Source organism: Eubalaena glacialis, chromosome 5 (genome assembly GCF_028564815.1).
Source record: "Eubalaena glacialis isolate mEubGla1 chromosome 5, mEubGla1.1.hap2.+ XY, whole genome shotgun sequence".
Taxonomy (NCBI): Eukaryota; Metazoa; Chordata; class Mammalia; order Artiodactyla; family Balaenidae; genus Eubalaena; species Eubalaena glacialis.
In genome coordinates, this window is record NC_083720.1 from 1,537,470 (window position 1) to 1,561,560 (window position 24,091).

The following is a 24,091-nucleotide window of genomic DNA, read 5'->3' on the forward strand; positions in this document are numbered from 1 at the left end:
CTCATTTCCCGTTTCCTCTAGTTAAGCAGCACGACCACTGATGTCCCGTGAGATGAGCCGGTAGGAGGGAACAAGCATCCCTTGTGTTCTCCAGACTGTCTCCTGCCCACCTCTGTCCGAGCCCACAGGCTCCTGCCCTGCCCAGGCCCATCAGGGCTCCCATCTGGGGAGACAGAAGCAAGTATCATGTCATCAGAATCCCACCAGTGCCCATGCCAGCTGGGGACAGTCACCAGGCAGCAGGGAGGGCTTCCTTGGGGAGGAAGCACGGCCTGGCAAGAGGCGTGACCCTACCGTCTGTAAGTCCATGAAGACCCCAGCCGCCCCGCACACGGGGTCCATAGTGCCCGAGGACTTGGCCTCCCCAGCCTTGGGCAGCCCCACCCGGCGCCTGCCACCTATAAGCTCCGACCTGGTTCTGCTGCCTGCGACCCCTGCGGAACCGGAACCCTCAGGGCTCCCCGCCTCCCCACCTTCCCGCCACCTTCCCGGCGCGGTGCTTGTCCACCGCACACACACCCCGTAGCCCTGCCTGTACCCGGGTGGGGCATTTCTCGCAGATTCTGGCCTCAGGGCCCACTTCCCCACAGAGCTGCTGACCACAGCATCTGAGAAGTGCCAGCCTCCCTCCCCCGGGGCAAGGGCTTCTGCCTCCCGGCCCCCATCCTGGCCCCAGGGCCAGCGCCCAGGAAAACCAACCGGGAGCCTGGAAGAGGGCCTGGCTCTGAGGAGGTCAGGCCCGTCTGTGAAGTCAGGTGAGCACCTGTTACGGGGTTGGGGGTTGGGGCACATGAGGCCCTAGCTGGGTGCACCTGCCCTCGACGGGCCCTGGGCTGGTGGCAGGGAAGGGAGGCCCTGCCGTGGGGAGGGCTCCCAGGGTGGGGCTGGGAAGTCAGGAGAGGTCAGACAGCTCAGGCTGAGGGCCTTTGGGCATCACTCCCCTGCTGTCTAGGCAGGAGAATGTAACCTCCCAGGGCCTCAGTTTACTTGTCTGTAAAATGGGAAAACAGTACCACCACCCAGGGTCCTCTGGAGAAAGACTCACAGTGGGGGTGGGATGGTGGGTGCGCGAGTCTGCCTCGTGCTGTGTGGCCCTGGGTCTGTAACACGGGGCTAATCACAGCCTCTGCAAAGGGCCGGGGGTGCCAGCTGTGAGGCTGGGGGTGGGGGAGTGGCCTCAGGGCCACAGGCTCCCACCACCACCGTGCTCCAAGAGGCCAGCCCGAGAAGGTCATGCAGGAGCTGGGCATCAAGCAGGGCCCAGTCCAGGAGTGCCCGAGGTCTGCCCCAGGCTGGTCTGTGGGCACACGTCCCACTGTGACCACCTGGAGTCTCTGGTCATCACTATGGTGATCCAGAAGGAACGTCCCCTGCGACACTTGTGGGGAACAGCCAGGGAGCCGCAGCCAACCCCTCATCACCAGGGACACTCTGCAGAGCCCTTAGGGGCTGAGGAAGTTCCGGGAACCCGCGGCTTCCCCAGACAGGGAGGACAGACAGCAGACACCCTGCCTGGTGCCTGCTGTCCTCACTGAGCCATCCTGACCTGGCGACTGACTGATGGCGTGGCCTCAGCCAGCGGGGTGGACCTGGGCTCCGTCAGAGCCACTTCCCCCGTCACAGGCCACAGGTTGTGCTCAGAGGAGGAAGGCCACCCAGGCTGGTCCCCCTGGAGTCCAGAGAGAGGGAGAGCCAGCGGCTCCCAGGTCCATCTCATCCGCCGGCCACAACCCCCCAGAGGTGGGTCTGTGAAACAAGGGGCAGCTCCTCCTCCAGGGCTGGGGAGGGCCTGATGCAATGGTGCCATGTGACTGGAGGGTGGCAGCCCCAGCAGGTGGCCTCCCGTGTTGCTATGGCGACCGCTCCATGGATCCCACAGCTGCCCTGGCAGGTCCTACGTGTCCACCAGTCCCTGGCACAACTGCCTCTTCCAGCTTTGTCCACTCATGAGGGTACAATGTTGCCAGGGCTCAAGGGGGTGGGGGGTACAGCAGAGCTGGGCAGGGCCCCAAAGCAGCTGCTGACACCCACCACCTATATCTAGTAAAGAAATTGAAGTTGTAGTTAAAAACCTTTCCATAAAGAAAACTCCAGGCCCAGATGGCTTCACTGATGAATTCTACCTAATACTTAAGTCAGAAATAATACCACTTACACAAAAAATCTTCTGGAAAATTGAATAAGCGGGAAAGTTCCCCAACTCATTTGAGGATCTCAGCATTACTCTGATACCCAAACCTTAAAAGGACATTACAAAAAAAGAAAAGTACTGCCTAACATTACTCACAATCAGATGCAAAATCCTTAACAAAAGTTTAGCAAATTGAAGCCAACAATACATAAAAAGGATAATACCAAGTGATAAGTAAGGTTCATCCCAGGAATGCAATGGCTTAACATCTGAATATCAATGTAATTTATCACATTAACAGACTAAAAAATTATAACTATACGACAATCCCAAAAGATGCAGAAAAAGTACTTGAGAAAAGTGCAGCAAACGGGGAATAGAAGAGAACTTCCTGAACCTGAAAAAAGGCATCTATAAACATCCTACAGCCAACATCACACTTAATGGTAGATACTGAATGCTTTCTCTCTGAGAGCAGGAACAGGGCAAAAATGTCCTGTGTCAACTCTTCTGTTCAACGTTGTACTTGGAGGTCCTCCCCAGTGCAAAAATGCAAGAAGAAGAAGTAAAAGACATCTAATTAGAAAGGAGACATAAAACTGGCTTTATTCACAGATGACAACATCTGTGTAGAAAATCTGATGAAATCTTCATAAAAACTACCATATCTAATAAAGTGAGTTTAGCAAGGTTGCAGGAGATAAGATCAATATACAAGAATCAAGTATCTCTATATAAGCAATGAACAATTGGAAACTGAAATTATAAAGCAATACCATTTACAATAGCATCAAAAATATAAAATACTTAGGGATAAATCTGGCAAAAGATGTGCAAGACCTCAACAACACAACCTATAAAACTCTGCTGAGAGAAATTAAAGACCTAAATAAATGGAGAAATATACTGTGTTCAGGAATTTGAAGATTCAGTATTACTAAAGTGTTAATTTTTCCCTGGTTGATCTATAGATTAAACACAATTCCAAGCAAAGTCCTAGCAGGCTTGTTTTTTTTTATTTTTTATTTTTTTGGTAGAAATTGACAACCTGGTTCTAAAATTCATGTGAAATACAAAGGACCCAGAAGAGCCAAAACAACTTTGAAAAAAAGGAACTAAGTTGTAGATTTATACTACCTGACTTTAAGGCTCATTATAAAGCTACCATAATCAAGACAGTGTGATGTTGGTGTCAATATAGACAAACAGATCAATGGAACAGACTAGAAAATCCAGAAATACATGGTCAACTGATTTTTGACAAAGGTGCAAAGGCAATTCAGTGGCGAAAGGGTAGTCTTCAACAAATGATACTGGAATAATTGGCTATCCTTATGCAAAAACAAAATAAAACTTTGATCCATACCTCACACCATATACAAAATTAACTCATAATGGATCATAGACCTAAATGAAAAACCTAAAAGTATAAAACTTTTAGAAGAAACAGAAAAAAATCTTTGTGACTTTAGGTTATGAAAATAACCCTTAGATATGACATCAAAATCACAATCCATGAAAAAAAATGGATACATTGGACTTCCTCAAAATTAAGAAATTTTCCTCTTCAAAAGATACTCTTAGAATGAAAAGACAAACCATAGACTGGGAGAAACGATCTGCAAATTATATATCTGATAAAGGACTTGTATGCAGTATAAATAAAGAACTCTCAAAACTCAATAAGGACACAATGAAAAGAAACAGCAAAAGATCTGAATAGACACTTCACCAGAGTATAGGCCGATGGCAGGTGAACACTTGAAAAGGTGCTCAGTGTCATGAGTCCTTAAGGAAAGGCACATTAAAACTGCGATGAGACACTACTCACACCATTGGAACAGCTAAAGGTAAGAAGCCTGACCATGCTGAGGGCTGGTGAGGCTATGGAGGAACTGGAACTCTCATACACTGCAGTTTATCGTATGACAATTATATTTCCATAAAGCTGTTTAAAACAACTTTAAAATACCAGACTGTGTTCTCACTGTGCTTACATGCTACCGCCTCGGACGCTGGGCCTTCCTCCCAGAAAAACATCACCTGCCCTGCTGCCCTCCAAAGCTCTCTGGGGTTCCCCACCCCCACCTCCTCTTGCCCCCTCTGCTCCTTCTGGCACCTGGGCCCCTCTATTCAGGTCTCACTGAAGTCACTGCCAGGGCAGGTGCTCGCTGAAGGAGCCGCCCCGCACCCGGCCGGCACTCTGCGTCTTAGGAGTCAAGTTTATCTTCTCCAGGACCAGGGGCCTTGAAGGCCGGCACTGGGTGGGATCACGAGGTGGGGCGGGTAGGCTGGGGGGGGGGAGCCGGGCCAGGGGCTGTCCTGAGTGCCAGGCTCAGCGCCCCTGCACCCGCTCCCCCCCCAAACAGTGGCCGCTGCCCCGCCAAGCCCTCCTCCCGGCCCAGAACACAGCGCTCAACACCCAGCTGTGAGTTAGTCAGAAAGACTCCAGACACTGGGGAGGCCCGTCTAGGAGGAGGGCAGCACCCCTCCCAGGACCCCCAGACCCAGCCCTGCCCTCTGACCCCAAGCCGGTACTCAGCCTGGCTTCCCTCTCACCCCGCGCGAGCCCCGTCACGGTCGATCTGATGACAGTCATTAGGCCTAATCTGTTTTTCAAGCATCTCAAGCATCTCATTAATTCCAAGTTCTCCTCTATTTTTAAACCGCTCAGTCATTCTCGTTTTTCCTTCCAGGGGCTCCGTGTGGCAGCCGGGACACCTGCCACGGGGACAACGGCTTGCGCCCACTGCCCGGCCCCAGAGAGGCTCTGGCGACACAGCCGCGATGCGTCCACCCCGATGGGTAGGGAACTGGGCACCGGGCGGGGGCGGGGGTGGGGCAGGAGCTGGTGCCCAGGGTCACACAGCCACCAGGAAGGGGTTAGGGTTAGATCCAGCCCCACCCCGTCACCGCATGCCGGAGGTGGTCCCCTGCGGAGCCCCCAGCAGCCCCCAGCAACGGGGCAGGCGGGGCCAGCCAGCGGCTCCTGAGTCTCTGCTCACTGAGCAGTCAGTCAGTCCAGGCAGTGCCCTGTCCCCGTCACTCCCATGTCTTGGTTCACACCCCCTTACCCTCGGGGGTGCCAGCTCAGGACGCGCACCCCAGGACACCCCCCACAGTCCTGACGGCCAGCACCAGAGGCTGTGGGTGTTGATCATGCACTGGAAAAGGATGCACATCCTTCCAGGCCATGGAGGCTGGTGGACAGCAGTGGCCCTGGGACAGGGCAGGGGCTGACCGGCCCCTGGCTCCATCTGCTGGAGGGAAAGTGGACTCAGTGAAGTGTGGACAGAGCAGGTCAGAAGTGCAGCCCTGGGCCTCTGGGAAGGTTTCCCAGTGACAGAGACTCGCTCACCACATGCTGCTCGAGGAAGCTCAGCAGTGCCAGGTGCATCCGGCCCTCCCCCCGGCGGGGCAGCAAGGCCGGGCTGAGGTCCACAGGCACTGGTGGTGCGGCCTGGAGGGACCCAGGAGAATCTCCAGCAGCCCTCTCCGTACGGGGAAACAGTCAGTGGCCTTGGGGGGCTGGAGCCCTGCTCCAAGGAACAGAGGATGTGGTCTCCTCTCTGTAGCCCCAGCTGCTCAGGGCGGGACCCAGGGCATCCCCAGGTCCCTGGGGTCCCCACCCCGGCAAAGGGCAGTGGAGCCTGGGTGGAAGCTCCGGAGGGCCGCGGCTAGCAGGAAGGCGGGGCGTCCCCTGGAGTCGGAGCCAGGCGGGCAAAGAGCAAAGTCAGCGAAGCACAGAGCTGTCGGCCCAGGACTAAGCTCCGCCGCGACGTCTGCGACCTCCCTGTCCAGCGGCCACCCTCCCCCGCCCCGTGGGGAGTAAGGAAGTGGAGGAGGGACCGGGAAGCAGTGAGACCGGTGATGGGGCAGGGAGGCGGCTCAGGACTGGTAACAGCAAGGGACGAGGCAAGTAACAGCCCCGAACAGGAGCGGTGAGTACGGACCAGGGCGGGTGAGACGCGGGGGAGCAACAAGGAACGGAGTTACTCGCTAACAGGAGACCTCTTGGCTCCTCCTCAAGGGGCCGCCAGCCCACGGGCGCCCTTCCTCCCCTGGACCCCCTCCCGCTGCGTTCGCGGGGCGGGAACACACACTCCAGGGCCACCCCCCAGGCAGGCGAGGAAGCACCGCGCGTCGGAAAGTCCCCTCGAGGAGATGTCCCCAAGGTCCACTCTTTGCCACTACCACCACGCTCAGCAAGGAAGGAGCACGTGGTCGGGGCACAGGTCACCAGTCTAAGGGCAGAAGCTCAGAGGCCTGTGCCCTTCCAGGTTCCTATCACTCTAACCAAAACGACAGCCAGGGAGGCCCCCGGAGTGGGGAGGCAAAGGCACTGCCAGCCGCGGAGCTGAGTAACACAGAGCAGGCCAAGCCCGCCAGTGGCACAGGTGGTGACGGTTCCTGAGCCCTGAGCCAGGGCCCAGGGTGGGCCTGCCCGTGCATCACGATGGCCGTCGGTCCCGGCCCCCTGGCCCCCTCCAGTGGGCGGAGACAGCCTCAGAAGGCAAGCCGGCCTGGGCCTCTCACTACGCACCAGGGCAGAGCGGAGGTAACGGCAAAGAAGGAGACCCTGGGACACCAGGAGGCAGTGAGGGGAATGTCCCCCAGCCTTGGGGTGGGAGGAACGGCACCGCAGACCAACTGGAGGAAAAGAGAGGCAGAGGACCCGAGTCTCTAGAATGCTCATGAATTTAATTACACAAAACAAAATTGAAGACATCTGTAAATCGGAAGACGTCAACAAATAAGACCAAAGGGCAAATAACAAATTGGGGAAAGCTACCTGCAACAAAGACACCAGGCAGAAGGAACATTTCTAAGTCAGCAAGAAAGACACGAAAACCCAACTGGAAAACAGGCAAAAGACAGGCAGAGTCAATTTGCAGAAGAATCAGGAGGAAATGCCCAGGGACACCAGTCACCAAAGAAACACAAAGCAGAGCAGCGAACTCCACTTTGCTTCTCAGATGAGTCAGTGCAGCCAGCGCTGCCCAGGCGGGAGGAAGGGAGTGTGACGGCAAGGGTCATGCCTTCGCTGGGGCGACTCTACTCCTAAGGGTGGATTCCAAGAGACAGACACAAAACCGTAAGGAGAGGGACCACAAGGCTAATCGACAAAATACGGAAATGGGAAAATGTACAGCAACTTAGCGTTAAGTCCTACGAATACTGTGTTTTAATGAATTTTGCAGATAAATGATCATTAAGTAATATTCAGTGAAAAAAATAATAAAACTGCTCATCAGATTTGGAATGGTTTTTATTTCCTTCTTTTACTCTTTTTTATGTTTTCATAAGTTTCTACAATGAATGGGGACCACAATTATAATCAGAAAAAAGCAAGAGTCAGTGTTATTTTTTCAAGAAGGTTGGAAACACACTTTAGTAAAATGTCCACAGAAAGGACCAAACAGACCCAAGACGGGGCGAGTTTCCGTCTTCTAGACAAGTGAGCTCTCCAGCCAGCCTCGAGTGTGGACAGTTCTGGATGATGAGGTGAGTCTAGGCAGAAAACAGGAAGCTTTTAAAAATGCTAAGTTTTCCCAAAAAAGGTTAATCTTCAAGCACTGAAAAGGTAAGAAAGAAAAGAGCTGAAGGACACTTGGTTCTGAAACATTCTGCCCAGGACTGTGCTGGGGAGACGTCCCCCACCCCGGGCATCAGCACGGCTGGAACCGGCTGGCGTGCAGCGGGCTGAAGGCCGGGCCTGGGGGAACGTGCAGGGCTCTTCCCGCCCAGGCCCTTGCTCCAAGACCCACCTCCGGCCTGCGCCGTCCCCCCCGCAGCCCCGTCCTTCCACCCGGAGGCTGTGCGCTGCTTGAGTGGGAGGCGACACTCCGGGCATCCCCGGGGAACGTGGCCCCAAAAGCAGACGCGTGGTAACGGCTTGGTGAGTCCCCTTCATGGCACCCGACTCAAAGGTGGCACAGAGGTCTGAGGTTGCACCGTCTGACTCACGCACGGGGCCACACGTGCGGTCACTCCTCCTCCCGCGCATGGCAGGGGCCACAGGGGGAACTGCTGGACAGGCAGGCCTCGTGGTCAGCTCAGGATGTCGGCTCGTCACGGCCAAGTGATGACCAAGCACGTCACCAGACAGACGGGCTCTCGCTCAGGCAGGTCAAGGGTGATGCCGGCCCCTCCAGGCACTTCGAGCCACGGCGGGTGCCAGCCTCTCCGGGGTCCGTCTCTCCGTCTGCCAGGGGTGGGGGGTCACCTGCACCTGACATAAGCCTGGCTGTGTTCATGGGAAGCTGCGCACCGGCGGTACTAATAACGCCAACCAAGGCCAGGGATTTCGCCGTCCGAGTTCTGGTGAACTTGCTGCCTGTGTGAGGCTGGTCTTCTGTGTCTGTCTGTCTGTTTCAACAGGCTGCTTTCGCCCCTCCATTCGTGTTAGATCACGCTCTGCAAGGTCGGGCCGCCTCTCGCGCACCCTGCTCAGCCACCCAGGAACCCACGTGCGACGTGAAGGGATGATGCTCCCCATGTCTACGCTGCCCGCGGAGGGCACGGGCGCCACCTGCTGACCTGATTCTCAGCTGCTCCTGGTGCAGTGCTGGGCCCCGGGCGCCGCTGTCCACGGTCCTGGCCCAAAGGCCTGGCTGCCCTGATCCCACGGCCACCCTCAGACCCTCTGCACCTTCTGGAAATGTTTCCCTGGGAGACGGGAGCGTTTCCCGAGGCCTCCATGGAGGCTGTTTCCTTTTCTCAGCTCAGCTTCTGCGTTTGTGCTAAGCCAGAGGAGGCCTGGGAAGCTGCTGGCCTGACGTGAACGAGCAGTGTCCACGGCGGGACACGTCAGGAAAGCAGGAGGGGGTTCGAGACAGAGTAAGTGTCCACTGGCTGTCACCTGGACACAGAGCAAGAAAAGGGGGGCAGGTCAAAAGCTGAAAAGTCCATGTATCTGGTCAAAGAATTTGTGATGGTTTCATATCAGCCTTGTAGGAAAATGATCCACTTACCAATCAACTCTGGGCCACTGAGTTGGAGGCCCTGAGGGAGGAAGCCGCTCCTTAGGTTGTGGACAATAATTCATTCCACTGGACATTATGATGTTGGGCTTGCACCTAAAAAATGGCCTCATCAAAAAGAGCTGCTCATTGGGACTTCCCTGGTGGTCCAGTGGTTAAGAATCCACCTTCAAATGCAGGGGGCGCAGGTTCGATCCCTGGTCAGGGAGCTAAGATCACACACGCCGTGGGGCAACTAAGCCCGCGTGCTGCAACTACTGAGCCTGAGCGCTCTGGACCCACGTGCCACAACTAGAGAGAAGCCCACGCGCCGCAACGAAAGATCCCGCGTGCTGCAAGGAAGATGCCGCGTCCCGCAACTAAGGCCCGACGCAGCCAAATAAATAAATAAATAAATATTTTTTTAAAAAAAATAGCTGCTCATCGCAGCGCCGTCTGTAAGAGCAAGACTGGAAACAGCCACAAGGCAGGTGGAAGGGCCTGACTGCACGGTGGTCCAGCCACACAGTGCAGTCCCACGTGGCTGCAATTGACAGCGGGGACATCTCTAGAAACTGTCATGGGCAGGCCACAGGCCTTCAGGCTAGGTCAGGAAAGCAAGGCAGAGAAGGACGAGGTCCTCTGCCAAAGAACGGGAGCGGAAAACATGTGCCCGTGTGTGTGCCCGTCTGTCCGTGTGTGTGTGTGCCCATGTATGTGTGTCTGTGTGTGTGTGCCTGTGTGTGTGTGTCCGTCTGTCCATGTGTGTGTGCCCGTGTGTGTGCCCGTGTGTGTACATCCTTGCTTCTACTTTTTAGTGTCCGTGTGTGTGCGTGTGTGCCCGTGTGTGTGTCCGTGTGTGTGTGTGTGTGTGTGTACGTCCTTGCTTCTACTTTTTAAATTGAAGGATAAATTATAAAAAATAGGAAAACTTTAACTTTAGCAGAGGAGGAGAATAAGGTGGAAAGACAGATTTCTCTGGGTATATCTTATTTTGTAGATTTGGCCAGGAACCATGCAAATTTTTCACATAATCATAAAATTAAATTAAATGCAAATGGCAATCTCTATACAGCTCATGCTAAATGGAACAAATTAACCTGCTGTGGGTAAAACTTGGGCATGACCTCAGAAACAGAATGATTTCACGTGAGTTGAAAGCAGTCACTCAGCTGTATATTCTAGTGGGATATGCCCGAAGGTCAAAAGAACTGTTAAAAAAACTCTCAGATGAGGACAAGTATTGGTGAGGATGTGGAGAAAGAGGAGCCTCGCACATGACTGGGGAATGAAAACTGCCCGTGACAGCTCCTCAGAACGTAGAGGCACCGTGTGAAGCACTGATTCTCTCCTAGAGAGACACCCAAAGAACTGAAAACTCACAACCACACAAACACCTGTACACAGATGTTCACAGCATTACTCAATAACCAAAAAGTGGAAACGACACACCCGCCCATCGACAGATGAACAAAATGTGGTCCATCCGTACAGTGGAATATTATTCAGCCATAGAAAGGAAGTGCCGACACCTGCATGAACGTGGGTGAACCTTGAAAACATGATGCTCAGCAAAAGAAGCCAGACACAAAAGGTCACATAATGAGTGATTCTACTTATATGAAATGTCCAGAATAGACAAATTCACGGAGCCAGAAAGTAGATTCATGGCTGTGAGGGGCTTGGGAGTGCCTACAGAACCCACACAGAAAAGGCTGCGGCGGAGCCTCCGAGTTCAGCTCGAGAAGAAAGAGCGGCCCTGAACCCCACGGGCTCCTGGCCAGGCCCTGCCCACTGCTGGGGGAGCCGGCCACACGCTGCTGCAGGAAGAAGGCGACAGTGGCTGCAGAGCCCTGCAAGGCGTCTGCCCCTGCACCCAGACGGCCCCTCCCTGCTGACCGCTCCTCTGTGCACAGCTCCCACGGCTGTGGGCAGGGGCCTGTCCAGCCTCCGGGCTGAGCCCCCTCCCCTCCCCATCCTCCCACCTCCCTTTGGACACAGTGAAGCCAGGATGGGAGCCTGCAAGGCAGGGTCTGGTGAGAGGACAGTGCAACAGCCGTGTGAAGCCCCGAGGCTGGGCCCGGCTCCTCCTTTCCCACGTCCAGGATGGGGGCCGGGGGCATGTGGTGGGCGCCGGGGCAGTGCTGGTTGAATCTGCTTCATTCAGGATAAGCCCCGGGTGTGGGGCAGGGGAAGGAAGAGCTGCCGTGAGTCACATGTGCAGGAGCCAGGGTGTCACAGAGCCCTGCCCGCCTTCCTGCTCAGCTGCCTCTGAGGGAGAGAACAGGGTCCGGGGAGCACTGCCCGAGAATCTGCCCCAGGGTGGTCTCGGGATCCCACCGCTGCCCCCGGGGCAGGGCTGAGGGTCTGTGTGGCCAACCGCGGCCCACGGGAGCTGCCACGCCGGTCAGGTGGGTGCTGGGCCCCAGCCCCGGCCGGTCCGCACACGCCGGTCACACCACAGCAGTGATAAGGGGCGAACCGAGGGCCCGGCGCTGCGCCCACTCACCTGAAGGTGCCCGTCACGCCAGAAACGGGGCGGTCGGGGCTACGGGGGACGCTTCTCGGTTGGATGTGGCAACTGGGTCCAGGAGAGCCTGACCAGCAGCTAACCAGATTAGAGATGAGTCCAGGGGCCAGAGCGGCTCTTACCTGGAGCCCGACAGGTGCTGGGGCTCCTCCCCGGCCGCCCCTCCACGCCGACTCTCCTCCCCGGCCTCCGAGGGCTGCCCGGCCTCCGCCTCCTTTGGCTCACTCGCTCCGCCGCCCCCTCCAGGCAGCCCGTCTGCCGCGTCCACCTGGAGCCCTGAGGTGTGTGCCAGGCACTTGTCGGAAGTGGAGGCTTTGGGCTCCTGCCCGCCGGGGGCGTCTTCCGAGGGCCGGGGGTCCGGGGCGCCCAGTGCCGCCGGGGCCGGCCGGGCCTCCAGCAGTCCCGCGGCCGAGCCCTTGGCGCAGGCCTTGGCGGAGCCCACGTAAGAGGAGCGGATGACGCCTCCCGAGCCGCACTTGCCCCGCAGGCTCTCCGCCGCGTCCTCCCTGCTGCCCGCGCAGCCCCTGCAGCACACGCAGGAGTTCAGGAGGCTGTTGGCAGCGGCGGCGCCGAGTTTGTGGGGGCCGCCCTCCGTCCCCTCGGCCGCCGGCTCCCCTGGGGAGACGCCGTTGCCGGGGACTTCCGGGTTGGCGAGGGCAGAGTCCAGGGAGGTGGGCGACTTGGGGTTGAAGATGACCGTGGCCGAGAGCTTCATGCCCCCCGTCCGGTGGGCGATCAGCTCGGCCGTCTGGGCGTCCTCCGCACTCGCCTCCCAGCCGTCCAGCTGCGGCTGGGAGTCCGGGCAGCTGCAGGCGCCGGGGCCCCCCGCCCGCGTCTCGTCGCCCTGCGCGCTCTTGCTGCTGCTCAAGTCCTCCCGCTCGGCCGCGGCGGCTGCTCTGCCCCCCGCCTCTCGGCTCTCCCCGCCCCGCCCTCTCTCCCGGGGGTCGGCCCTGGCGTCGCCCGCCCACCCAGACCGGCCGCCCGGGGGCTCTGCCGCCCCGTCCACATCCTCCATGAAGAACACCCTCCCCTCGTCCTCGTCGCTGCCCGGCGGCAGCCGCGGGCAGCCCGGGGATGCCTGCCCGAGGGGACCGCCCTCGGCGCCCGGCCTGTGCGCGGGGGGCTGGCAGGCGTTGGGCGGGGACAGGAGGGAGGACATCACGTCCCCGGCCCTGTGCACCATGCGGCTGAGCTGCTCCAGCTCCTGGTCGTCATTCTGCATGGAGCACGCCAGCTCCGCCTCTGCATGCCTGGGCTCGGCCGGGGCGAGGGGTGCGGGCAGGGCGGGCTCCAGGGCAGGGGGCACCGGCGTGTCCGCCCGGATGGGGAGCTCCACATCTTGGGAAATACAGAGGTTCCGTTCCAGCGTGTGAAGCTCCTCCTCGGTCAGGGTCCGCAGCAAATCCCTACAAGGGTCAAGGCAGAAAAGAAGAGTGTGGGTCCCAGAGGCCACACCAGCCCCCAGGCCGAGCGGGCTCGGCACCAGCAGAAGAGCAACACGCTGTCCACTGCCTGCAATTAACCTCCCGCCATGTCGCTTCCTCCACCAAAAGAGGTGCGTCGCCAGGGGTCCCTGGGGCTGCGGGTCAGGACAACAGCCATGTGGGTGGCTGACTGTGATTCTAGAATGTGCTCTTCCTTAAAAATGAGACTCTGAACTCTCTTGCTGAAAACAAGAAAGCCCTGATTCTTCATGATAATGTTAATAAATTAATAAAATTAATTATATTAATAAAATTATAAATTATTAATTAATAAATCAATTAATAAAAACTTTCAGGAGTGAAAAGATATCTATTGGTTTATATATAGACTTTCTTCCTTTGCTTCAACAAATATTACTGAGCACTGCCTATGTGCCAGGCCCTGGGTGACACACAGGAAGACTGGCATGGTCCCTGCTGTGCAGGTTCCATAGGAAGAGACAGATAATAAATATTTATGAGCAAAGATTGAAGTACAATAATGACAACAGCAGCAAAGGAAGGAGCCCACCAGAAGGAGGGGACACCAGGGTGCCTTCCCTGGGGGAAGCGGCATTGAACCGGCCCCCAAGGTGGAGTGACTCTAATGACAATGACGGGATGAGCCCAAGGCGGGTCCCACAGGCCGGTGTGTGCTGCTCTCTGCTGGGAAGAGCTCAGGCCTGAGGTCTCAGCGCCTGGTTCAACGCCCCAGTGCAGTCAGGAAAACACATGGAAAGGTGCCCTTCTCAGAACCGCTCAGCTGTGGATCTTCATACACTGAACACACCCTGCAAACAGCACCCAGATCAAGAAATACAGTGCTACCCGGGCTCCCAGGCGCCCCCCGTGTGCCTTCCTGGTCACTCCCCGCCGTGACCACCATCCCGACTTCCACAGCGGTGGTCTCCCCTGTTCTCCTTCTCTAGATAGATGGCAATCTGCGGTCTGCACTCCTCCGTGGCAGGCATGTTTGCCAGTGCTATGTTTGTGCAGAGGTGCCAGATGAAACACAGGATACCCAGTTAGACTGGAATTTCAGATAAACAGCAAATACTTTTTAGAATAAGTATGTCCCAAATGGCCCCCACTGGGGACATATTTACACTGACAAAGTATTATCGTTTATCTGAAATCTAAATTTAATTGCACACTCTTATTTTTTTAAACCTTTATGTGCAATTACATTTTATTTTTCCTATTTTTTTTTTTTTTTTTTTTGGCTGCTCGGCTTGTGGGATCTTAGTTCCCTGACCAGGGATTGAACTCGCACCCTTGGCAGCCGAAGTGCAGAGTCCTAACCACTGGACCACCAGAGAACTCCCCTTAATCGCATATTCTGCTGTTTCCCTTTGCCAGCTCTGACAACCCTCTCTGGTGAGATTCATGGTCGCTGTAGATCATTCCGTCTCCTGGTGGAAACGCATCACAGTTCACCTCTGAAGCTGTTCCACCCCGGAGGGGGCCTGGCTGGCGGGGACCCACAGCTTTGAGCCCCTGTCCTGGGGAGCATGGGGTGCGTTTCTGCAAGCGCGCACGCTGAGTGCTGGTGAGGGGTGTGTCCCCGCCGACCGCCCACAGGGTCCGCTGACAGTTCTGCATGCCCCACACCCTCATGGGCACTTGGACTTTTCCACGTCGTCGTCTCTGGTGAGTGTGCAGTGGTCTCTCGTTGTGGTTTTAAACTGCTTTAGCCTGCTCATTCAGGAGGTCATGCACCCATTTATACGCTGATGGACCCTTAGACAGCCTCTCTGAAGTGCCTGTTCAGGACTTTTGCCCATTTTTTATTGGGTTAACTGTCTGTTTCTTACCGACTGACAGTTCTTTATGTATTGTGGATTTGAGCTCTTTATTGGATGTTGTGTCCAACTCTGCGGACTTCTGACTCTCTCAATGGTGTCTTTTGACAAACTGTGAAGTTTTAAATTTCAGTAAAGTTCAAAATGTCATTTTATTCTGTGATTAGTGCTTTTGTGCCCTGTTGAAGAAATCTTTGCCTACTCCAAGATCACAAAGATGTACTCGATTTTTCCCTCTGAAAACGTTCTTTTACTTTTCACGTTTGTATCTGCAGTCTACCTAGAATTGATGTTTTCATATGAGTGTATTAAGGATCTTTTTCCTCGTATGGATATTTACTGATTCAGCCATTCATTGGAAAAAGCCAACCATTCTCCACTGTTCTGCTCTGTCACCTCTGTCATGAATCATGTGTTGGTCGCTCCAGACCCTCTGTTCCGTTGAACACCCCGTGCACTACATCTCTGCCAGTACGACTACAGCTATATGGCAGGCAGTGTCTCCAGCTCTGCTCATTTTTTAAATGAAGCACACCCAGCAGAAATGCACACATACATTCCCAAGCTTGGTCACACCAGCACCGTCTGGAAACTACCCAAAAACCATCAAGAGCAGAACAGATAAATAATATTCTTCTTCTTTGTCCTTTTTCTCCAGCAATCTTTTTCTTCTTGGCTATTCTAGGCCCCCTGCCTTTCTATAGGAATTTTAGAATTAGTTTGTCAATTTCTGCAAAAGAAAAAACCTCCTGGGATTTTGATTGAGGTTGCATTGAATTCATAGATTTGAGAATCACTGATATCTTCTCAATATTAAGTTTTCCACTCCCTGAATATGGAATAGCTATTTATTTAGGTCTTTAAAATTTTGTATCAAAAACATTTTGTAACTTTCAGTGGAGGTCTTAGACATCTCAGATTTATGCTAATTAATATTTATTGACACCATTGTAGATGATATTTAAATTTTTTATTGTGATAAAATACTTATAAAACTTACCATCTTAACCATTTTAAGTGACAGTTCAGTGGTATTAAGTACATTCATATTGTTGTGCAGCCATCACCACCATCCATCCCTGTAACAATTTCATCTTGTAAAACTAAAACTCTGTCCTCATGAAACAATAACTCCCTGTTCTCCCCTCCCCCAGCCCCTGGCAACCACAGTAATGCTTTTTGTCTCTATGATTTTGAGGACTCCAGGGACCTCATGTAATTGGAATCATTCATTATCTGTCTTTTTGTGACTGGCTTATTTCATTTAGCATGTCCACGAAGTTCATCCACATTGCAGCATGCGTCAGAATTTCCTTCCTTTTTAAGGCTGAATAATATCCCAGTGTATGGCTGGACCATGTTTTGCTTACCCATCCATCCGTCAACAGTTGCTTCCATGTCTTAGCTATTGTGAATGATGCTGCTATGAATACGAGTGTACAAATATCTCTTCAAGATGCTTCTTTCAATTCTTTTCGGTATAAACCCAGAAGAGGAACTGCCGGATCATATGGTAGTTCTTTTTTAATTTTTTGAGGAACCTCCACAGCAGCTGCACCATTTTACACTCCCACCAACAGTGCACAAGAGTTCCAATTTCTCCATATCCTCCCCAGCACTTGTTTTCTATTTCTTTGATAGTAGCCTTCCTCATGGGTGTGAGGTGGTATCTCATTGTGGTTTTGATTTGCGTTTCCCTGACGATCGTGATGTTGAGGATCTTTTCACGTGCTGTTGGCCATTCATATATCTTCTCTGGAGAAATGTCAATTTCAAATGTCAATTCAAGTCTTTTGCCCATTTGCATCAGGTTAGGCTTTCTGTTGTTGAGTTTTAGGAGTTCTCTAATATAGTCTAGATACTAACCCCTTACCAGATATATGATACGCAGATATTTTCTCCCATTCTATGGGTTGCCTTTTTACTCTATTGTAGTGTTTTTTGATGGACAAAATTTTCACAAAGTTCAATTTGTCTATTTTTTTCTTCTGTTACCTGTGCCTTTGGTGTTACATCCAAGAAACCACTGCCAAAATGCATTCTCATGAAGCTTTTGTCCTGTTTTCTTCTAAGAGTTTTGTAGTTTTACCTCTTACATTTAGGTCCTTGATTAATTTTGAGTTAATTCATATTTATATGGTGTTAGGTAAGGGTCCAACTTCATATGTGTGTGCATATGTGTGTATCTCTTATCAGATTAAGGAAATTCCCTTCTATTTCTAATTTGCTAAGAGATGTTTTCATCATAAAATAGGCATTAATCTTTCAAATTATTTTTCTGTAACTTTCAAAATGATTTGGTTTTTCTTCCTTTTTAAAAAATTAATACAGAAAAACTGATTTTCAAATGTTAAACTATGATGTATATAATTTAAACTCCACAAGACAATTATTGTTTTGTACAGCCCAGATTCATTTATGTTCATTCACATCAGGGTCTTAAGTCTCTCCTGTGCTTCCACATTCCCATCTGAGATTTTTTTCCTTTGCAGGAAGAATTCCAATTAGTTTTTCTTTATGTGCAATCTGCTCATAACAAATTTCTTCAGCTTCGTGTTTCTGAATAACCCACTATTTCACCTTCATTTTTGAAGGATATTTTTCCTGGTTGTAAAATCCTGACTGGCAGCTATTTTCTCTCAGCACTTTATTATTTTTTTAAATATTTACTTATTTATTTATTTTGGCTGCGCTGGGTTGTGGCACGAGGGATCCTCGTTGCCACATGTGGGATCTTCGTTGCGGCATGTGGGATCTTTTTTTTAGTTGTGGCACAGGGGATCTTTAGTTGCAACATGGGGCATCTTTAGTTGTGGTGTGCAGGATCTTTTAGTTGCGGCATGCATGCAGGACTTAGTTCCCCGATCAGGGATCGAACCCGGGCCCCCTGCATTGGGAGTGCGGAGTCCCAACCGCTGGACCACCAGGGAAGTCCCGCTTTCAGCACTTTAAATATATATCATTTCATTGCCTTCTGGCTTCCATTGTTTTTGAGAAGACAGCTGTTGATGCACACTCTTTTCAAAGTATTATGTCCTTTTCCTCTAGCTGTGTTTAAGGTTTTTTCTTTGTTTTCAGCAATTTTACTGTGATATACCCAGATGTGTTTTGTGTTCATCTTGCTTGTAGTTTCCTTGAACAGTCTCCTGAATCTGTGGACAGAGATTTTTCTTCAATTTTGGAAAACTCTTGGCCATTATCTCTTTGAATACTGCTTCTGCCCGTTCTCTCCATTCCTTCCTTCTGACTCCAGTTACGTGCGTCAGACTTTTGAGTATGTCACACGTCTCTGACGCTCTGGACTCTTCCCCTGCCCAAGTCCCCAGCATCTGGCGTCTCCCCCTCCCCCTCCCCTCCTTGCGCCCGTCCTTCCCCCCATGGCCACTCCCAGCCGTGGCCCAGGCCACGCACTTCCCTTCCTGGCCCAGCATCGTCCATCCTCTCCCCTCCTTCCTTGTCTCCTCTCCCAGCTGGACACCCAGAGAGGGCAGGAGCCTCGGCCTCTGGGTCCAGGGTCAGGTCCTGCTAGGGACACTCAACTGTGGCTTGCCACCCTGAGCCCACTGACCCTCCAAGGACCCCCTGGGTCACTCCTCACTGGATTCAGAGCACGTTTGGCTCATGATGGGGCAAAGGGCAGTTTGGAGCAGGCTTCTGTGCTCTCTGGCCCCCAGAAAGGACAGGCACCAGCAGAGGAAAGCCACCCTGGGCTAGGAAGTCCCGCCAGACCCAGGAAGGGCGTGGCAGGGGTCCACGGGGTCAGCCCCGGACCGACAGCCTGGGAAGGGGGCTTCTCGGAGACCAGGGACCGTGGTAGGAAAGACCTTGGCATCTGAGACCACGGGGCCAGGGAGGTGCTCAGAGGACATGCGGCCACAGCCCCCTGCTGTCCCATCCCCGCAGGAGCCAGGCCCTGTCAGCTCACAGAGGTCACCAGCAGTGAGGGCTCCACACAACTTGACGTGAGGTTTCTCAAGGGAAGGTTGAGGTCAGGGGTGCTGGCTGGAGGGCCGGCTGCTGAAGGGCAAGGGAGGCCCTCAGGGCAGAGCTCGGTTACCCAGGCCAGATGTCACAAGCCCACAGGACAGCACAGATGGTGCCAACGCCACCCAGGGATGGTTGGGGGGTGGGCAGGATGAGCCACAGCATGCGGGCGCCCGCTGGTCACTCAAGAGAACTGAGCACTTCACCCCCTAAACTAGTCAAAGAACTAGTAACAGCCCCCAGCTGGGCCCCAGCCCCAGCCAATGTGCAGGGCGTGGCCTGGCCCAGGGGGACGTCCTCCCCTCACAGGCTGTGTGGCCCTGGTCCGGCCCACACCACCCCGGTTTCAGGGCCTCGCCTGTAAGATGGGCGCCATCCGTCTCGCAGGGCCACAGAGACGTTTCTGTGAGAAAGCAGAAGAGGGCCTGGTTTCCAGGCCATTAGCCAGGGCAGCTGCTGTCTTAGGACCGGACATTTGCGTAAAGGTCTTAACGCTACTGGCCAAGAACAAAGAACTTATTCTGTGAGGGAGGAAGGGTGTGGGGTTAAAGGAGCTCCAAACAGTAGAAACCAGGAGCCGACGACAGAGACCAAGGTCCCAGCACCCCCAAGGTGCACAGAAGGTAAAGAATTAGCTCACACAGAAGTGTGAGGTTTACCGCCCTCTAAAGCTCAGCAGGGACAAGCTACCCAGCCTGGAGGTGTCCAGTAAAGGCAAAGCAAAACCAGCCTTGTCCAGAGAGGTCATTGCCAGCCCCCAGGACCAGTCACAGAAGGGAGGGGGCTCAGGGGTAAACACCGCCCTCCCCTCCCCTCCCCTCTCTCCCTCACTCCACCCACCCCCCCCAACCTGATTTTCCGCAGCAACGTGTGGAAGGGACGGAAGAGCTCGGACATGTCCTCTGCCTTGCGGTCCAGGTTCAGGGGTCCATCCGCATAGACCACGAGGCCACTGCATCCAAGACACAAAGCCAGCCTGACGTCAAGTCCTGCAGCCGCGTGGCCAGCCCAGACCACACCCCGCACACGCTTCCGCTCTGCGATCGAATCGTAAATAAGTTTAGAAAACAGCAGTGAAAATTATTACCCAGATTTTATCCTCTTTCGAAGTTGATTAACCTATGTTTGTTTGAGGGATCATAAAATAATGATAAAAGTACGTCTGCACACCTCCCAGCTGCAATCAGATAAATCAGCATCAAGATATGTTGCCTCCTTGAAAATGGAAATACTGGATTTGTGTTTAAATATACCACAAATGCAGAGGTTTGTGAGAACTCGCCCTGGAACCATCTACTCCAAAAGGGAAACAGGAGTTGGAGGTGAAGCCCAGCCCAGCCCTCCCACCAGCGCGGAGCCCTGACCCCAGGGCTGGCCCCTGGGGGTGTGGGTCCTGCAGGAGCACGGCGCAGACAGGGCGAGATTTTCCAGACGGCATCCTGCAGGCTGTCCTCCCAGCTCTCCCACCTCTCCCTCATTCCGTCCACACGCCCCAGGTCCAGGGGCTGCCCGAGACTTTCCAACTCACACTGGCCACAGCCTCTCCCAGTTCCCGGCCCCGCCAGGCTGTGAATGTCGTGTCCCAGCCACTCCCACCCTTTCCAGGCTGTCTCCAAAGCCCCCTTCCCCTCCCAGCACTCTGGCCCACGGTCAGGCACCCTTCAAGACTGGAGCAGCCTCCTGTCACCCCTCAGGCAGGATGGACCCTCCTGCTGGGCATCCCCGTGCCTCGAGAGGACCTCCTTCGCTGGACTGGGCCCCACGGCCCGTCTGACTCTGCTCAGATGCCAGCTCCGGGCGCCCCGATTCCGCGGGGGAGTCCCGTGTTCACCTCCGTAGCCACAGCCCCACCCATCTCCAGGCGCATGACCATCATTCCAAACCCGTCTCTTGGAGAGAGGACCTATCCCTGAGGACCCTTCTCTGGATGCCTCCTGCACCTCTCGAGTGCCCAGGGACCGTCCACCCATGAACACAGGCCTGTCCCCTCGCGGCCCCATGGAGCACAGATCGGTGCCTCAAGGGCTTGTTTGTGTAAATGAGGAGCCGCCAGCCCGGCTCTGAGGATGAACAGGATCTTATTTCAGGCCTCAGGGTCCAGTCACCCATCCAGCTGGGAGCCCCCACTAGTTCTGGAAAACATCCAGTTCAGTGAGAAAAACTGATAAACAAAGTTGAATGAGGAGACTTTTCCCCTAAAAGAAGGTCGGTTTCATGGGCAAAAAGATCTCCCTTTTTTCTAAAAACAGGAGAAACATGGGCTGTGAGGCCCCCCTGGGGCACACCTGGCCGCGACCAGCATGACCAGCGGCCTCCAGGCCCCGAGGAGAGGCCGGCTCGCCTGGGCAGCGGGAGGGCCTGTGTCCTGGGCACGGCTGGGCCTCCATTCCTTCTGGGCTGTTTCACGGATCTTCCATGAGCTAACGGTCATGGTTCAATTAACCGTGTTTGAGGGACGATTTCCCAAGACAGAGCCTTAACTTGGTGGGTAAATGCGGTGGTCTCAGCGCAAAGGCAGAGTGAAAACAGGCAGAAGAAAGGCGAGTTTGGGGAATCCTGGCCATCTCCTCTTTCAGAAAGCAGCGAAGGGGGCAGGGAGGGACCCTGTCTCCTCTCCTGGGTCCTGGGGAGGCCTGGGCTGCCCCCCAGTGAGCAAGCAGGGGCCCTCCTGCCCAGCACGGCCTCATGGAGCTGTGAGCCCCGGAAAAGAATCCATTCAGCAGGAGAGCTCTGTGCACAGACCCCTAAAGCCACCGTGCCCACCCCCTCCGATGGGGGATCGGGAGACCTAGGCCGTCCCCACAGCTCTGTCCGGCGGTGCTCCCATGCGCCCAAGCACCCAGGGTTCCCTCCCGGGAAGTGCCGCCAACTGCCAGGATGGGCAGAGAGGAGGTGGTGGGGCGGCCACGTTTCTGCGTCCCCATGACGGGGCACCCCTGAGGACAAGGGTGAGGCTGGCCTTCGTGTCCCAGGAGGAGCTCAGCAGACACCTGTTCAGTGTCCAGCTGGTCCGGGTGCTGATGCAACGGGCGGGGGTGGGGATGGGAGACGGGGGGGAACCAGGCCTGGAAACAAGCCATCAGAGGGAGAGCTTCAGCCCCAGAGGGCTGGTGACCCAGGCATCGTACCCTCTCAGCCCACACAGCCCACGTGCATGCAAGGCAGCCCCACAGTGGAGCCTGGCAGGCACGTGGCTGGGCCCGGGGGTGCTCCGGCATAATGCGGGGGATGGTGAGGCGTCGGCCCAGGTCCAGCTCACGTGGGCCGGGGGAGCACGCCCGGCATGGAGGGCCCGCCCCACCCCACCCCACCCCCGCTCTTTAGGTGTCTTTCACTTTCTTGGTAATGTCCTTTGATGCACAGATTTTTAATTTTGATAAAGTCCAATGTATTATTTTAAAAAATTTGTTGCTCACGCTTTTGGTGTCAAATCTAAGAATCCACCACCAAATCTCAGAAGACAAAGATTCACCTCCTCATATACACACTACTACATATAAAACAGGTAACTAATAAGGACCTACTGTATAGCACAGGGAACTCTACTCAATACTCCGTAATGACCTATATGAGAAAAGAACCTAGAAAAGAGTGGATATATGTATATGCGTAACCGATTCACTTTGCTGTACACCTGAAACTAACACAGCATTGTAAATCAGCCATACTCCAATAAAAATTAATTTAAAAATAAGAAAAAAAAGGAAAAGAAAAAGATTCACGTGTGTGTTGGTCAGAGTTCTCCAGAGAAACGCAACCAACACACATGCACACATGCGCGCGCTCACACACACACACACACACACACACACACTCACACCACACACACACACCACACACACACCACACACACCACACACACACCACACACACCACACACTCACACACACACCACACACACCACACACACACACACACCACACACACCACACACTCACACACACACACACACACACCACACACACGACACACACACCACACACACCACACACTCACACACACACACACCACACACACACACACACACCACACACACCACACACACACATACCACACACACGACACACACACACACCACACACACCACACACTCACACACACACACACCACACACTCACACACACACCACACACACCACACACACCACACACACACACACACGACACACACACACCACACACACGACACACACACACACCACACACACCACACACTCACACACACACACGACACACCACACACACACACACACACGACACACACACACACCACACACTCACACACACACCACACACACACCACACACACACACACACGACACACACACGACACACACACACACCACACACACACACACACACACACGACACACACCACACACACACACACAGACACACACACACCACACACTCACACACACGACACACACACACACGACACACACCACACACTCACACACACACACTCACACACACACACACGACACACACCACACACACCACACACTCACACACACACACTCACACACACACACACACCACACACACCACACACACACCACACACACCACACACACACACCACACACACACACACCACACACACGACACACACACGACACACACCACACACCACACACACACACACACACACCACACACACACACACACACCACACACACACACACACACCACACACACCACACACACACACCACACACACACACACACCACACACACACACACACGACACACACACACACCACACACTCACACACACGACACACACACACACCACACACACCACACACACCACACACTCACACACACACTCACACACACACACCACACACACACACACACCACACACACACACACACACGGTTGCACGATGTGAATGTACTTAATGCCATTGTGCACATTCAGAAAGGGTTAAAATGGTCAGTTTTACGTCATGCATATTTTATCACAATAAAAAAGTAACATTTATTGCTTTGATTTCTGTTACAAAACTTATACCTATCATGTTCAGAAATTTAGTAGAGACACACTGTTTGGTGACGATTTTTGTACTTGATACACTAGGAATTCTTCTCTGACATTTGGGATTCATCCTTAATGTTGTTTAGATAGCTAGAGTATCATTTTTAATCAATCCCTTAATTCTGGATCTCTACCACCCCCATCAAATTTTTATGATGAAAAGTAAAACTTCAGGGAA

At 53.9% G+C, this 24,091-nt stretch overlaps 1 protein-coding gene across 1 annotated transcript in view; it reads right to left on the reverse strand.

The window, feature by feature from the left end:
• The window catches only part of ZFYVE28 (zinc finger FYVE-type containing 28), a 113,898-nt gene that overhangs the window by 19,090 nt on the left and 70,717 nt on the right, over nt 1-24,091 (reverse strand). Inside the window, exons 7-8 of the mRNA XM_061191054.1 lie at nt 19,723-19,824; nt 11,746-13,029 (exon numbers count right to left, since the gene is read on the reverse strand). Coding sequence (XP_061047037.1) covers nt 11,746-13,029; nt 19,723-19,824 — 1,386 coding nt within the window. The remainder of the gene's footprint in view (nt 1-11,745; nt 13,030-19,722; nt 19,825-24,091) is intronic.